Raw genomic sequence first — 15,732 nt, 5'->3', positions numbered from 1 at the left:
GGCACGACAACATCCTGTAAAATGGTTTTTAATTTACTTTTTCCAACTCTTCCTCCCCTCTGAGATGACTGATTTAGAAATGGCATCACTCCCCCCCTCCCGTAGCTCTGTATGTGGGCTGATATGTCACTATGCAGGTATCTGTTGGCCTCTATGGAAGGGCAGGACGCACAGTACAAACTTAGCAATGGGTCCCCAAACTCGTAGTCCACTTGTAGGATTCTCAGGGATCTAGACTTGTACCAAAACCTCGAAGACATATAAAGGAGGCAAGAAGACTCGTATAAAGTGGCAGACTAAATTTCCACCGTTCGCCGCTCGGGTTTTCCCCCTCTCTCGTCTTTCGGCCTTTTGTAAAACACCGGGACAGTCCGTCTTTTCTTCTTTCCCCCAGCGTGATGACACATTTAACAACAGGTAACAGCAAAAACAACAGCCATTTCAGAGATTCGTGGTAAAATACACCATTTTTTGGATTCCCACGAGCACAACTCAGAGGGTTGTTATGGCAAATACCGTGCCCATCAAAGTACCCAGCCTCTCTTACTGTTTAATAGTTTACCGTTTTACAGATGTGGATTTAATTAGACGTTTTAGACACTTAACAGGAGTCAAATTGTTTGGACTGATTGCGGTTGAAAATGTAGATTTCAGATTGCATCCATGAGCTATATCCACTTACTGTTCATATGCTCAAGAGGGGCTACAACTGACAAAAAACAGTGATCAACTGCAGAATTCATGTGCTTACATACACTTTTCTGGCCCCAATTTCAGCTTTAAGCTTAAATGGACAGGTTTGTCACAGTTTTGGAAAGCACAATCCCAAGCAAATTCTGGCTTTTGTCATGACTTCATGCCTTTCCTCTTTTAATCTGACTTTATGTTTGATTTTCCTGCATGTATTTTGCCCTCTCATACTGTCACAAGAAGCCCGGCACCTCTGCAGAGAAGCCTCCACATGGCATGCTGCTGCTGCCACCACCAGGCTTCATCAAAAGTGGGGATTTTTGGGGGTATTTATGCAGTACAAAAGCCAAAAAGCAACTCCATTTAGATTATTTTCTGTCGAATGGTGACAAAAAACTTAATTGCATCCACTGTGGCACAATATAGTAAAAAAGTAAAACATGAAAAGATCCCAGGAATATTTTTTTCTAAGCACTGTAAGAGACATCATAATCTATAACCACGGTACCGACCGTACCAGGGAGAGAAGGGATGCATCTCAACGGGCTGGAGTAGCTCAGTCTCTTTATCTCCTGTCTGATTTGAAATTACAGAGTGTTTTTCTCTATTCCTTCTGTGTGTGCAGAGTAGATATGGAGATAAAGCTACTTCAAAACAGGCATACTGTTAGAACTTGTGCTATACAAATTGAATTAAACTAGAGTTGGTCGTATTGAGATGCAGCCATGAGGTCAGTGAGACTAAACGAGCATCTCCTATCAGACAGGTTGAACTACCCACAGATAAGAACCGTACAACTGGAGTGAGGGAACTGTTGATTTTTTTTTCCTTTCTTTCTACAAAAAGCAGGGTGATGAAAAAGAAAAGGAATAAAATAAAGAAAACTCTGCATTTAATTTAGACCAATATTGAGACTCCAACGCAGCACAAACATATTTACAACCTCCAGGAAAACAAAAGTAAAAACTCTCCATGTCCTAATGCCCCTAACCCTCTGCCCACACACATTTTTCTTCTTTATCCCCCTTCCTTTTTTAATTCAAAATAAAAATTGTACGTGAAAGAGTTATGAAAATATAGGTTATTCCAACATGGTGTGTCATGGACTGCGCTCTTCCTCCTCCTGTTCGTCTTCGCTCCTCTTCGTTCTCCCCTTTCTTGCGCTTTGTCTCGTTCTTCAGTAAGGGTGTTGGGTGTTTTGCTGTTCTGTCCCGCCGGCCTGTCCCAACCCTAACCCCCTCCCTGACCCCGGGCGTGGCATTGAGTCACAGGAAGGCCGTTAAGGTCACAGCTCGTCGCGGTCCCGGGTGAGAATGGTGTAGCGGGTCTCGCTGGGCCCGAGCTTTTTGAACGAGCTCTCCGGTGGACTGCTGGCCACCTCTCCGCCCATCTCCTCCTGAGGGGGAAACAGAAAACAAACGCTCAAATTTCTCGTGACACAACAGTAACGGCTTTCAGTGACACCTTGTTTCCACAACTTAACCGCAAAGCCACTTGCTCACGAATTTTCCTCGAGTACATTGAATTTTTTTTACTTTTGCTGTAGATTATGGCCACATCAGACAGTGTGCATCAGGAAATTTGGAAAATATATGAGCGAACAGGCTTTTCAGTTGTTACTACGGTGGCAGTCAAATTGTGTAAATGTGTAAAGAAACTGGTTTAGCTGGTTTACCACATGCTGGCTGTGTAACATGCAGAAAACTTGAAACCAGATAACAAAATGAAACCTCATCCCTTATTTCTCGCTATACTACGGTACTGCAAAAAATCATCAGCCTCACCTGGAAACTCCCATTTTGGGGCATAACTGTGGTACTGTACAGCCTTACATCACTGGTAACAAAAACTGAAATATGTGAAGCAATCCAAAAAAAAGGGACAGGAGAGCTTGGAGGTGATTGCTGATACACAAGCAGCCAAATGCACCTTACTAACCCGACCTGCACTGTTTGACTTGTATTCTTTCCCCAAACTGAAATCCTACATGTGTGGTCGCCGTATTCAGATTGATACTGAAGTCATACATGCTGTGTAGGAGAACCTGGAGGCTCAAGATGTGACGTCCTACCTAGTTTTCTGGTGAGGCTGAGAACTTTTCAGTGGTAGTAATGCTCTATGCACATATTCCATAAAACTCTGGTAAAAACTGCTAGCCTCTGATTAGTGTCTTGTGGCTGCGGTGAAGTTCTCATCTGTAATAAAATGTCTTGCATCAAACACTGAGGAGCACAACTAGTATACTATACAGACATAAAGCTAAGCTATGTGTAAACGAGGCATGACTCCATGGTGCTGCTGACTGACCTGTCCAGGCGTGCTGTCCGTGGGGTCGGGGCCGTGGTGGAACTCTCGGTGAAGCTTACCGGAGTGAAGGTCCACAACAAACTGTCTCAGTTTACCAGGGGTACTGTAAAAACAAAAGTTATGTCATGTCAAAAGTAGATACAGCCAAGTAAAACACAGACTTTGCTTATCCTGTGCGAAACCAAAACGCATATTTTGAGGGGGGCAATTTCTAAATCACATAATGTCCTCAAGTAAAACATAACATAAAATGAATGCCACTTTAGAAGTGGATGCATGTTCATGAGACTTTATTATCATCATAATAAACCACTCCTTTCCCCAGCAGCTGTCTTCAACCATCAACATCTAGAAGTCAAACAACTGTCTTAAACACAACAGAGATAAAACGTCTGTGTAGATTCTCGGTTATCCAGGTCATGGTCATCGTAGGCGCTTCAGTGGAAATCAACTGAAGGTCCTTGAGGACGTTTCACCTCCAAAAGGCTTCTTTAGTTCTAACAGACTAATGGGCTGTTATAGAATTTATAGTCACACAGAGTTAAAAGATTCATTCAGAATCAGAAAGTCTTAATTTTCACTGCAAGCTCTGAAGATAATGATATTCTTTGTTGAATATCTCCTCCACACTTTCCCTAAATCAAAATACTTGGTGTCATACTGGATAGTTCACTTTCCTTCAGCCCCCACAGCAGTAAACATCTCATGTACTGCCTGTTTTCCTATATAGTTCCACATTTTCCTTTCTCAGCACTTAAGTTCTTATTCACACTCCAAACTTCCAAAAAAAACTTCTCCAAATCATTCAACACCTGCACCAAATCCACCGACTCATCAAGTTCTCCTCATTCAGCTCCTCTGGCTCCCTGTTCTGATACATGACGACTCCACCGCTCCCCTTCAAACCCTCCATACCTCTCATACCTCCTCCGTCCCCTCCACCTCGTCCTGTGCTTTAACATCTTCCTCTGCTGCTCTGCAATCCGTTTCAACTCTTAGAATAAACATCACGGTTGCCAGAGACTTCAGCTACTCATCTTTTAGCAGTTCAAACAAAGTTCAAATCACAACTCATAACACGTTTGTTTACAAAAGCGGGCCTAATCTAACTCATCTGTTTATGTCATATCCACTCTCAAGATTAAATAATTCTTGTTTCATTACACCCGATGTTTTACAAGGCGCCAATGAATAAAATTTACTATTATTCTTATCAATTGCCCCCAAACTGCTTTACACAAAATCTCATCTTAGAAAAATGTTACTAAAGCGCAAACTAAGACAGTTCATGCAGCGGAACTACATTCATTCGGGCACATTCCTGCACACAAAGTCCGACGGTGACGGCAGAGCTGCTCAAACTACAGAGCAGGTTGGAGTTAAGCGCTGATATGAGACAAAACATCTCGTGACAGCAGCAGCAGCGGAGGACGCTGGTCCCCGCGGACATGTCATCAGGCAGCATTAATCCATATCAGCGCTGTCCTGTGAAGTGTTCTTATTACCGACAGGTCATGAGCTGTTGTCGTAGCACACAGGCGGGCGGCGCTGGTCCCCAGTCACAATAAACGCGGCGTGTCAGAACAACACACACACACATATGTATATATAAGATACACTGTGCTAACGTAATTACAAGCTGTGTGCCACATGCGGTGGTGATGTGATGTAATTAGGCTGTGGAGGGCCAGTCAGTCCTCGGGGCTGCTGTCTATCTGATCAGACTCTGATTGGGGACGGGGGGGAGGTGGGCAGAGTGGTGGGGGGCAGAATAAATAAGATTAAATTAGATTAGACTGGATTAGTTTAGCACTTATTGCACGTGCCAAATCATGTCACATTAGCTCCAGTGTCCTGGCCCATTCATAAAGGACGGATTTTAGGAGGTGTGACATTTCTCTGGTGCTGCGTGCGCCGTGGATTATCGTGCGCGTTGTGTGCAACAAAACTGACTTAATTTGATGAAGAGCAGATCTCATTACGTACAATTACACATGCAGGTGAATGATATATCATTTAGCTCATCAGTGTCAGGCAATAATTCCTCAAAAAATATCCAAAAGAATGTTGAAGATATCAAAGTGGACATAAGAATGATTCATTTGTAAATTATGAGAACAGTTGTAGGCGGGATTTATTTACATTTTAATGAAAACAGTTACGGGCCTTTTCTTTTCTAAAAACTTTTTGGTAATGTTTATATGAAGATGCAGACATTGTAGTATGATATAATTGTGATATTTCATCATGATAATTTTATCTTTTGCGTATCAATGAAATTTTAGAGGTTGTAAAAATGTAAATAGTGGAATATTAATAGTCTGTATGGTCTTATTTTTTTCCATTGTTAGTAACATTTGTGGAAACTTAAAAAATTGTGGGAAAATGATTTTTTTTTCAACATTTTTTATGATATATGGCACTATAATGATATCATACTGCAACAGAACACATTTCTGAGTTCTCTCTCTTCTTCTAGCCTTGGTTGTGAAGTGTACAACTTTATATTGTGGTGAAAAATTAGCCCACAGTGGGTAAAAAATGACAGGAGCAAATAAAACACCCAGAAACTGCTTGGATGCGTGCAAAAACGTGCTACTTACTCGAGGTCTTTGAAGTCGGGGAAGACATACATGTGTCTGAATGAGTCTATGGCAATGACGGGACAGTCAGCTGGAGTTTTCTGGATATGGAGGAGAGGATGGCGGAACTTATCGCAGTCCGCATGAAGGAAGTTTATAGACCCTGAGGAGGAAACACCAACATCAGGAAAATCGCCTCTGCATACAGGAGTGTTAAAAATTCACACTCAATGTCACCAACGCTTACCTTTCTCGCTGATGAGCTGGCGAGCTACTTCCTGTTGGAACTTCTCTAAGCTGTCTGTGTCTTCTTTAACGTGGAACAAAATGAGGAAAGGGATTCCTTCTTCAGTCAGCTCCTGGAGAACACACAAAGCGTCCGAGACAGATGGAGTCAGGGCCTTTTTGAGGCTCAGCAGATGGACTACCCACAGACTCCATGACTACCCTGTGGGCTTTTTCTCGGTGTAAATATGTACATCCACACATGCATATTTAGACATCTAATATTACACCAAAACAGAAAAAAAAACCACTCAAAGCAATAGAATATTATTGTCACAAAGCAGGTAACAAACCTCTCCATTTTCAAAGGTGATCTCCCTGACCAGAGGCACACACTTGTCCTGGGCCCAAGCGTACGTCAGGTCAAAGTTGGTGAGGGATCCGAGGTAGACCATGTCGGGAACGTTCTCGCCCAGAGGTTTGTAGATCACGTTGTCTCCGCTGAAGCGCTCGGACTCAGATACGGCGCTGCAGGAGTACAGGTCAAGAATATGAATGTAGAAAGAGGAATGACGCTAAAATACTGGGTAGTAAATGAACTCCATGTGGATCTAAAGATGTTCTGTCTCACCCAAAGGCAGCCAAGAATGTGCAGTCATCTCGAAGGATGTTGGCAACTTTTTCATATGTGTGGTAGTTATCGGAGTCCTTTTTTTCAAAGTAGCCTATGATGTTCCTCTTGCTCCTCTGTTGAGTAAGAAAGCAAAATATGTGTCACCGTCTTATTTTAAAACATGGAAATTTGAATGTTAACCTTCTAAGTGCCAAAACTCATTGATAGGTTGACAAGGCATGTTATCATTCTAAAAATTCATAAAAAATACACCATTTACCAAAGAGAGAAACTGTAAAAACTGAAAAAAAAAAACTTTCAGAAGGTCCTCGAACTAATCATGTATGACACGTGGTTTTGTTTGGAAAATTAACAAAATCTTAGGGATAAAATTGTTATATTTCATCAAAAATCACTCAAAATAAGCTGTTTGTACTGAACTGGTTCTGTTAAAATCAGTGCTCCCCTGTGCAACTTTGAAGCCTCAATTGACTCAGCCACTACCAACAGTCACATGACAAAAATTCTGGGCTTTTGTCTCATTTAGAAAATTCACCAAAAATGAAATGCTTGCACGAAATAGATTCTGTAAAATAAGAAAAATTCTGTGCTACTCAGACCAACCGAGAAGTGATTACCGATGAAGCTGCAAATAACAGTTACAAGACTAAAATTCAGGTACTGCTCAGTTTATCTAGGCTGAACTGCAGGCTGTGTGTACATAGAGCATATATGGAAACAAATAAAAAATGTAAATAGTTCAATAGCTTTTCCCCCCAGTATTAGTAAAACCTGTGGGCATTTGGAAAAATGCTGTGAGCGTTAAATAATAAATAATCAAAGAAATTCAAATTCATTCTTCTAGCCAAAGTTGTGCTGTTTCATACAGAAGTGCAGGACTTTATGTTGCAGTTAAAAATGAGCACACGCTAAGTAAAAATGCAGCAGTAGCAGATAAACATCCAGAAACTGCTCGGAGTTTCGAGGGTTAAGAGGCAGCATGTGTGTTTTTGCACCACTTACATCCACAGTATTAACCTCCTCCATTGAGTGTATTTCTTTTACTGGGTCGACCTTCTGCTGGCGGATGAAGTCAGCGATGGCCACCACCGACCTCTGACCCCTGTACTCCCTCTTCATCATCATGCCATTGCGGAACAACTTCAGCGTCGGGTACTTGGTGATGCGGTAGCGCTGTGCTATGTCCGCTGCACGGGGGAGTGGGAAGAGGCAGAGAAGTTAAGTAAAGAAAGACGAATCAATTGATGAAGAGCAGGAGGTAGAGTAAAAACACATGGGGATGGGTGGATGAGGAGCGCAGCGGCGACAGAGACGGCGGTTAAACCTCGGTCTGAAAACACTGCCTTCAGTCAGCTCCGAGCTCTGATCTCCCACATGAAAGCAGCCCCCCCGCCAAGAGTAAATATTCTCTGTGCACACACTGAATGGGGGTGTGTGTGCACGTGTGGCAGGTGTCAATCTCCCCGCAGGGCGTCTCTAAGCCTGCAGTCTTCACAGGAAGCAGCAGTTTTGTCATTAGTCTTCAAACAGTTTGCAGGTCATCAATAATTCTCTTTAATTTGCTTTATCTCAAAAGGCTGAGGCTGGCGGTTTATGTGTCTGTGCTTTGGTGTGTCGGGCATCTATGTGTACATATGTGCATCAAATATAGTAACAGCATATGAGTGTTTTCTGTATGTAGAATGAAGGTGTTTGCAGTTTAGGGCATTAGATCACCGCCTACACCAGCTCTAACAGTAGTAACAATAATTCAGAGGATAAATTAATCGTTTCAGTTTCATTTTTCAGTTTCAGCTTCAAAATGACTAGCTTATTTTTCTTTGCTACACTCTATAAATACAAAAATAAATACTTTAGCTGTAAATGTACAAAGAAAAAATGTTTTAAGTACAATTATTACTTGCATAAGTACAATATATGTTGATTTTTGACTTATTTTCTTGTTAATGTCAATAAGAAAATAAAATACTGGTAGTAAATCAGTGATACTTACAATGTTGGTCACAGTCGACGCGAGCGAACACCACCTGCTTGGTATCAGGAAACTCCTCCCTCACTATGTTAGATGCCTCCTCAAAAATCGGATGGAGCATCTGACTGAATCTACACCTGTAGGAAAGCAGTGAAATAACCTCAGAGGACTTTTAAAATAAGCCACTACACTAAATTTTGCAGTATTTGATTGTTCTGTAAAGCCATTTTGGCCTACAACAGATCCATGTTCAATTCATTATTAAAAAGCACACAGAAGTAAGTGAGATTATATCGTCACATTAAAAACCCCTTAAAAATAAATGAATAAACTGGAATCCAATTATATTTTTGGCACTAAAATGTGCAGGGAAATTCTGCATTACGGACAAAACTCAATTTAATGTGGCTGACATAACAGACTGTGAGAGAGAAACAACACACTTACCAGTCTGCATAAAAATTCACTAATGCCACCCCAGCATTATCTGCAAGGAAGCACACACACAAACAGGACATAAATATAAGCCTCTATACGTTACCTAATATACTAATGAAAGTACGTTTAGCTGGTGAAATTAATTAAGTAGGCTGATTATATGTAAACCCTTCAGTTTTCTGTCAATGAAAGAAGAAAACAAAACAAGAAAGCCATTAGAGAGCATTGTAGCAACAGAAATTTGCAGTGTAATTACAGGTTTATTAAATGACAAGTCCAGCCAAGGTTCAAGGACCATCTGATAGCCCTTGAACCTGACACACCTGTTCAGTGACGTGGAACAGATGTGTTGGCGGTGATGGGCGTGGACAGTACGTTTTGTTTGGAGGAAATCCAGAAAAAACAGAACATTGCTTCTCCAAATGACAGCTTTAACTCACCAAATCAGGGTTTAAAATGCTGTTATTGTTTAAAATCACATTTGATTTTCAGCTCTCTAACAATCCTTGAACTAATCAGTGTGTGACGTGCAGTTCTACGTGTCTCAACTGAAACATTTGCCAGAAATAAATCATTTGCGTTAATCAGATTCTGTAAAAAAAAAAAAAAAAATACACACAAAAAAACACAAAACTAAAACTTCCTTGTTCCTTGGCAGAACTGAGAATCCAGGAGTGACTCAGCTGCAAACAACACTCATGCGTCAATCAGGGACTATTTGGCTGAACTGCAGGCTGTGTTTACACAGAGCAGATAGGAGGCAACTATCAAATGTAAGTAGTAAATATCTATAGCATGTAGAGCCAACATTTTTATCAGTATTGTGAACACTTGGGGGTACTTGAGATAATGTTGTACATGTTGAACTTCCAGAAATTGAACTTCCACCTTGCCTTTTTGCTGATTTATGGGATTATAACTTTATTAAAAAGCACAGAAGATATTTCTGACCTCTCTCTGGTTTCCGTAGAGGTGCAGGACTTTATATTGCAGTAAAAAATGAGCCCACAGTGAGTAAAAAAATGACAGGAGCAGAGACAGCTAAGCTAACCATCTGGTACTTTCTAAATTTTATACTTTTAAACATAACAGTGGGCACAGATTTCCTCTAATTTGTAATCAAGTTTGATGCCTTACTTAGGACGTCATCAATGTTGTTCGTGTCCAGACTGGTGATTTCTGCTTGTCCAGGAGTAGAGAGGCCCATCATCTGCAGACACACAGCAAGACACACATTAGCAATTAAAACATAAATACACTGGTTAGAACAGCAACATACATGTGCGTTAGCATGTGTGAAGATGCTTGACAGTGTACTGTAGATTAAAATATACCAGAAACCGCTACACTCATGCCTTAGGACTCGTATCACACAAAGGTGTTGCTTTCATGTAGAATGCAGTGAAAACCAACAGGTTAATATGTTACTCTGGAGAGCAGCTGAGCAGCTAAGATGCTCATTTAACCAACACCTTTTCTGCAATTCCCAGAGGGAGTCCCAGGACATCCATCCATCCATTATCTATACACCGCTTAATCCTCACTAGGGTCGCGGGGGGGGGGCTGGAGCCTATCCCAGCTGACTCGGGCGAAGGCAGGGGACACCCTAGACAGGTCGCCAGTCTGTCGCAGGGCTACATATATAGACAAACAATCACTCACACATTCACACCTACGGGCAATTTAGAATAATCAATTAACCTCAGTATATTTTTGGACTGTGGGAGGAAGCCGGAGTACCCGGAGAAAACCCACGCATGCACAGGGAGAACATGCAAACTCCATGCAGAAAGATCCCGGGAAAGCCGGGACGCGAACCAGGGACCTTCTTGCTGCAAGGCGAAAGTGCTAACCACTACGCCACTGTGCAGCCCGAGTCCCAGGACAGCTGAGAGGTTTAATCTCTCCACTGTTTCCTGGTTCAGCTCTTCTCCCGCTGTTCCTGGTACTGCGCTAAATATACCGTAAACAATGTCACCTCTGGCTTGTCCTTTCCCACAGAGTGACGCTCTCTGTGTAACCTGGTGGTTTCCAGGAACATGTTTTTTGTGTGCATATGCAAATGTAGACAAGAGTTGTACACAGTTTGACATTCACATTGACATAATTAGGGCCAACAGATAAATTTTTCAGGGCCGATGCCGAGCATTAGTAATCAAGGGGATGATAATGGAAATTTAGAAAGAAATCCTGCTGTCAATATTCAGTAACACAAACTCCAAAACAAGACTTACTTAAAATGCCATTGTTTAGAACTTGTCAATATTTATCTTTCAGTGTTGATAGATGACCAATGTAGTGCATTTTCATATTAATTTATTTTATCAAGAATTGGTTAAAAAACTTTTTATTTTTAAAAACTGAGTATTGGGTTGAATATTTATACAGATTGATAATTGCAACTTTTCAGAAGCTGTCTCAATGTATTGTTCAATTAGCAAATGTTATATTAATAAACCACTGACAACTATGCATTGTAATAGTTTAGATTTCCAAGAAAAATTTGCCAAAATTAAATAAAGATCTATGGTAGCAACTAGAGACGAAGTGATTACAGGCCTTATCAAATCCAGTATTCAGCAGCTTTTATTTGTTTGCCTTAATACTCCCTGTTTGGTCCAGAACCTGTTGAAAATGTCTTCTTTTTAGATTAAATTAACCTTCCTTCCTTAATAAAAGTAGCAACAAAAGATGTGAAAAAACACAACAGTAGAGCTGCAATGACTAATTGATTAGTTCTCAACTATTAATTTAATTGCCAACTATTGATATTGATAATCAAGTAATTTTTAAAAAAGAAAATAAAGTCAAAAGCTTCTGATTGCGGCTTCTTAAATGTGAACATTTTCTGGGTTCCTTCCTTCTTTTTGACAGTAAATTGAATGTCCCTGGGTTGTAAACAAAACAAAACATTTGTCATCTTGGGCTTTGGGAAACACTGATCAACATTTTCTGACATTTTCTAAAACAAACAACTAAATGACTAATTAAGAATATAACCAACAGATTAATCAATAATGGAAACAATCATTAGTCTCAGCACTACAGAGTAGCTCTTCAACATCCATTTCCTCTGGTGTGTTGAAGCCACAAATCTCCAAAATACATAACCTGTCATTTGTGAATAAATCAGCATTGATAATTATGATTTCCACTTCCTAACCGACTCAGAGACTGAGCCTCCCTTAGACTTCATTTTGCTGTGTTTTAGTGCATAAATGCATTATTCGTTATTCAAATAATGTGCCCATTTACCACAATGATGCTGCACAATTTTTTTACAAACATCCTCTTTCTGTCAAACATTTCATCTGTGAGCTGGAACTACAAGCTTCAGACCAAAGATTACTGCATTCCGATGGAATTCCAAGTCACACCTTCGGCAGGGCGCCTAAGACTTTCCTGAGATATAATTATTTAACATCACATCACTGACGTTTGATTGTACACGCTGCATGACTATAAATCTGCCATCATTTTGTGGTAAATGTCACAACATTAAAAAGTATATCGTGAAAAAGCACATTACAGCTTCTCCTCATCGTTAAATGTCACTGACATGACATTAGCTGTTGCCTGGGGGACTTTATTTGGTGTGAGGAAAATAAAATCTTTCAGACATCCATTTTTCTCTCCTGCACCTTCCTCGCTATAGACCACTGAAACAAGAATGTGGTTGTAATTATGATGTACAAACTGGGGTTTTCTGAACCTCAGCTGTGAATGCAATGCTGCATAAAAGAAACCTGTATGAAAGAGATTGGTATGGAGAAAATTTAAGGGCTAAAATGACATTCGCTGGAGAGTGAAATGTGAGAGGGAACACCAGTGTTGGAGAGGACTACAAACCAAAAGCACAAAAATAAAAAAGGCAATTTAAGCCTGAACAACGCTTATGAAAAGAGGATATTTTTAACTAATAAGACTGTATTATCAAGCATGTTCCATCAAGGCTATATTTTTCTGCACCTGCCACAGCTGCTGTAGTCCACACTTTCATAACATTACAAAGTTTTAAAAATATTGCCTGCAACACTCATTTATCTGCTGTGATCTGTGCTGACTTGAATTCCTCTTCAAACAGGATATATGGCGGTCATCCTCCTTGAGGCTGCGACAGCCGCAGATCAATAAGAGTTCTAAAGAAGACTGCAAATTTTTTTAACAGTGACACAGTCACAGCTGGCTGAACTTATGCTCTCGCACAACCCAATGGTTTTATCTCTCGCTATCCTTAGTTATTTTAGTTTAAATATTTTCTAATGTAAATTTTGGCTGCAGCTACGTATTCTTTCTGTTATTCTTACAAATGTTAATTATGTCTTGATTAAACAAATAATACTATAGTCAAAAAAAATCCAGAGTGACAAAATCTAATTGCTTTTGTCCAAAATAAAATCCAAATATATTTAATTTGCAAAGTTTTATGACAAAGAAAGAAAATTAATTTGAGAAGATTGGTGTTCAGGTTTAGTGTGTCTGCCTGAACAGTTGCCTTAATGTTTAATTTACTAATAAAAAAGTCAGCACTATTTTTTTTTGTCTCCTGACTAATCAGTTAGTAGGCAAATGATGCAGCAGAACTGCAACTGTTGGTTATTTTTATTGCAGAGTATTTTCTTGATTAACTGATGAGTTGTTCAGTCTATAAAAAGTAAGAAAACGGTGATAATCAGCGTTTCCCAAAGCCCAACATGACGCCCTCAAATACAGGCCTAGGCGATAAGACAATAGGGACATGAATCAGCGATAGACATTTAAACAGCAATAAGAATATATAGTTGGACAGAATGTTTGATAGTTTCCCTCAAATGCAAACCGCCATGAAATCGCTGAATGAAAAGCTCAGTTGCATGAATAAACTAAAAGCGTGCTCCCTCACTGGCTTATACAGTCCATCAAATCCCATGATAATGAAGCCCCTATTGGGCCTCTTGTCACCTCCATTCACACCCACAGACCTCCCCTGGTAGAGGCTGTGACGGGCAAGGGACCAGTGGTTGCACTTGGTCCTGACTACCTCTGTACCTTGAGAAAGTCTCAAATAGTTAACCTGGTTAAATTCTGATCAAAATTAACTAGCAATATCAACTGAAATTTAAAAATGTTCTTGATATATTTGTCCGCTATATTGCTCAGCCCTACCCTCATTTTTTTTCTCTGCAGCCCAAAAATATTTTCGAAAGAAACTACAAAATTAATCACATTGAAGCAACTTGAATCAAACAATTTTTACCTTTATTTTGCAGCCCTAATAAACACGTGTTTTTGAACTGCAAAATAACCTGTGGTGATAGGGATAAAATTATACCCTAATGCAAAAGCAGAAAAGGCTGTGGATAACATTTGGTCAGCTGGTCTTAGATTTAAATTAGTTTTAGTACTGCATATTTGCAAGTTTAATCTCATATAATAGTCACAATAATGCCATAGATGAACCAAGACAACATCTCTCCCTATTTTCACCTTCAAAATTAGAATATCATATTGCAGTTGAATTCATACAATGTCAATTTGTTGATTATTTCCTCAATTAGTAGTTCAGTTGTTTGGTCCACAAACTGTCAGAAAACTGGTGAAAAATAGTAATCAGCATTTCCCAACACCCAAGATGTCAAATGTGTTGTTTTTTTTTCATAACTCAAAGACATTCAGTGTACTGTCGTGGAGGAAAAAAAAACTGAAAATATTCACATTTAAGAAGCTGCAATCGCAGAATTTTCATGTTTTTCCACCAAAGTCTTAAATTTAATGACCGATTAGCAAAACACTTAGCAATTAAATTCATTTAATAGCTGACAAGTGAATGTTATTATGATTACATTTTCTCATTCTCCTTGAAAGTTCACCCGTCTCAACATTGAAGACAAAACACAGTAACAATGCTCTTCTATCACACAGAATGACACAGCTGCAGAAAGATACGACAAACCACATCTGCTGTGGTTACAGAATAAACTCTGCTCTGCTGCTCACACACAAGTTTTAAGTTTTCATTCTAGGCCAAACTGCCAGTCTGTCTAGTTCCGGGTTGTCAGCCAATGAGAATGAGCCACAACAGAGGAATTTACCAACCGGCGTGCATCACTCAGAGACACACACAGACACACGAAGAGTACAACTGTAAACTTTGTACATCAACACAACAACGAATATAAAGCAGAATTAACACCTTAGGCCACAACAATTGATTAAGTTTAACTAGCAATGTTAGCAGTTAGCATTTAACTCACAGCTGTCAGTATGTGTTAGCTCCTGATGCTAGCATGGATGCTTTAACCCTCCTCAAACTAAAGTTATTTGTAACTTTAGCTCAAAATTTCAAAGTCTGACATATTCTGAGTGTTATGTGAGAAACATATCTTTCATATAAGATAGATTATGGTTAATAGCACAGCTAACAACACTACCGGCTGCACTGCAGCTGGATAATTTGATTAGTTCTGGGAGTTTCTGGGAGTGAAGCATAGTGGAAAGGCCTCTTGAATGAAGCTGGCGAGCGTCTGCAGCACCAGAAAACGGTGAGCCGGATCGCTTTAGCCGCTTTTAAAGCCACGTCTCAGGGCAGCAGAGGTTAGCTAGCTGCTAACTAACCAGCGGCAGTTACTTAAGCTAACATTAGCCTGCACTGCTGGCTAAATGCAGCCAGCGGTTAGCGGCTGAGACGCAGGAGCTTACCAGCAGAATAACCGTCACGAAGCGGGTGTCGAGAGACGGAGGTGCCGCTAACAGTTTCATTGTATGGTGTAGTTATTGGAGGAGGAGGTGCTGCTCAGTCTTCAGTCTGTCTCGACGCCGCCGCTTCTTCTCACTGCAGCAGGAAACCGACGGCGAACCGATCACACGGTGACCACGGAAACCAGAGCGACACTTCCTGATAACCG

The 15,732-nt window shown here is 40.3% G+C and overlaps 2 protein-coding genes across 2 annotated transcripts in view; one reads left to right on the top strand and one right to left on the bottom strand.

Annotated features, from left to right (window-relative positions):
- The window catches only part of invs (inversin), a 73,638-nt gene that overhangs the window by 7,276 nt on the left and 50,630 nt on the right, over nucleotides 1-15,732 (top strand). The window lies entirely within an intron of this gene.
- erp44 (endoplasmic reticulum protein 44) lies at nucleotides 13-15,687 on the bottom strand. Its single transcript, XM_023284333.2, has 11 exons — nucleotides 15,527-15,687; nucleotides 9,986-10,058; nucleotides 8,858-8,897; nucleotides 8,432-8,547; nucleotides 7,441-7,625; nucleotides 6,436-6,551; nucleotides 6,158-6,332; nucleotides 5,827-5,938; nucleotides 5,601-5,742; nucleotides 2,998-3,100; nucleotides 13-2,086 (listed from the first exon to the last, which is right to left on the bottom strand). The coding sequence occupies exons 1-11, from the start codon at nucleotides 15,584-15,586 to the stop codon at nucleotides 1,976-1,978; spliced, it is 1,233 nt and encodes a 410-aa protein (XP_023140101.1). The 5' UTR covers nucleotides 15,587-15,687; the 3' UTR covers nucleotides 13-1,975.

Source organism: Amphiprion ocellaris, chromosome 9 (assembly GCF_022539595.1).
Source record: "Amphiprion ocellaris isolate individual 3 ecotype Okinawa chromosome 9, ASM2253959v1, whole genome shotgun sequence".
Lineage (NCBI taxonomy): Eukaryota > Metazoa > Chordata > Actinopteri > Pomacentridae > Amphiprion > Amphiprion ocellaris.
This window is presented reverse-complemented; position numbering and strand designations above follow the sequence as displayed.

Excerpts from the sequence above, each read along its gene's own strand:
- erp44 (XM_023284333.2), bottom strand. The coding sequence starts at position 15,586 with ATGAAACTGTTAGCGGCACCTCCGTCTCTCGACACCCGCTTCGTGACG. Across the intron at positions 10,059-15,526 it reads TCGTGACGGTTATTCTGCTG|ATGATGGGCCTCTCTACTCC; the intron begins GTAAGCTCCTGC and ends GTGTGTCTGCAG. Across the intron at positions 3,101-5,600 it reads CCCGACTTCAAAGACCTCGA|TACCCCTGGTAAACTGAGAC; the intron begins GTAAGTAGCACG and ends TTGTTTTTACAG.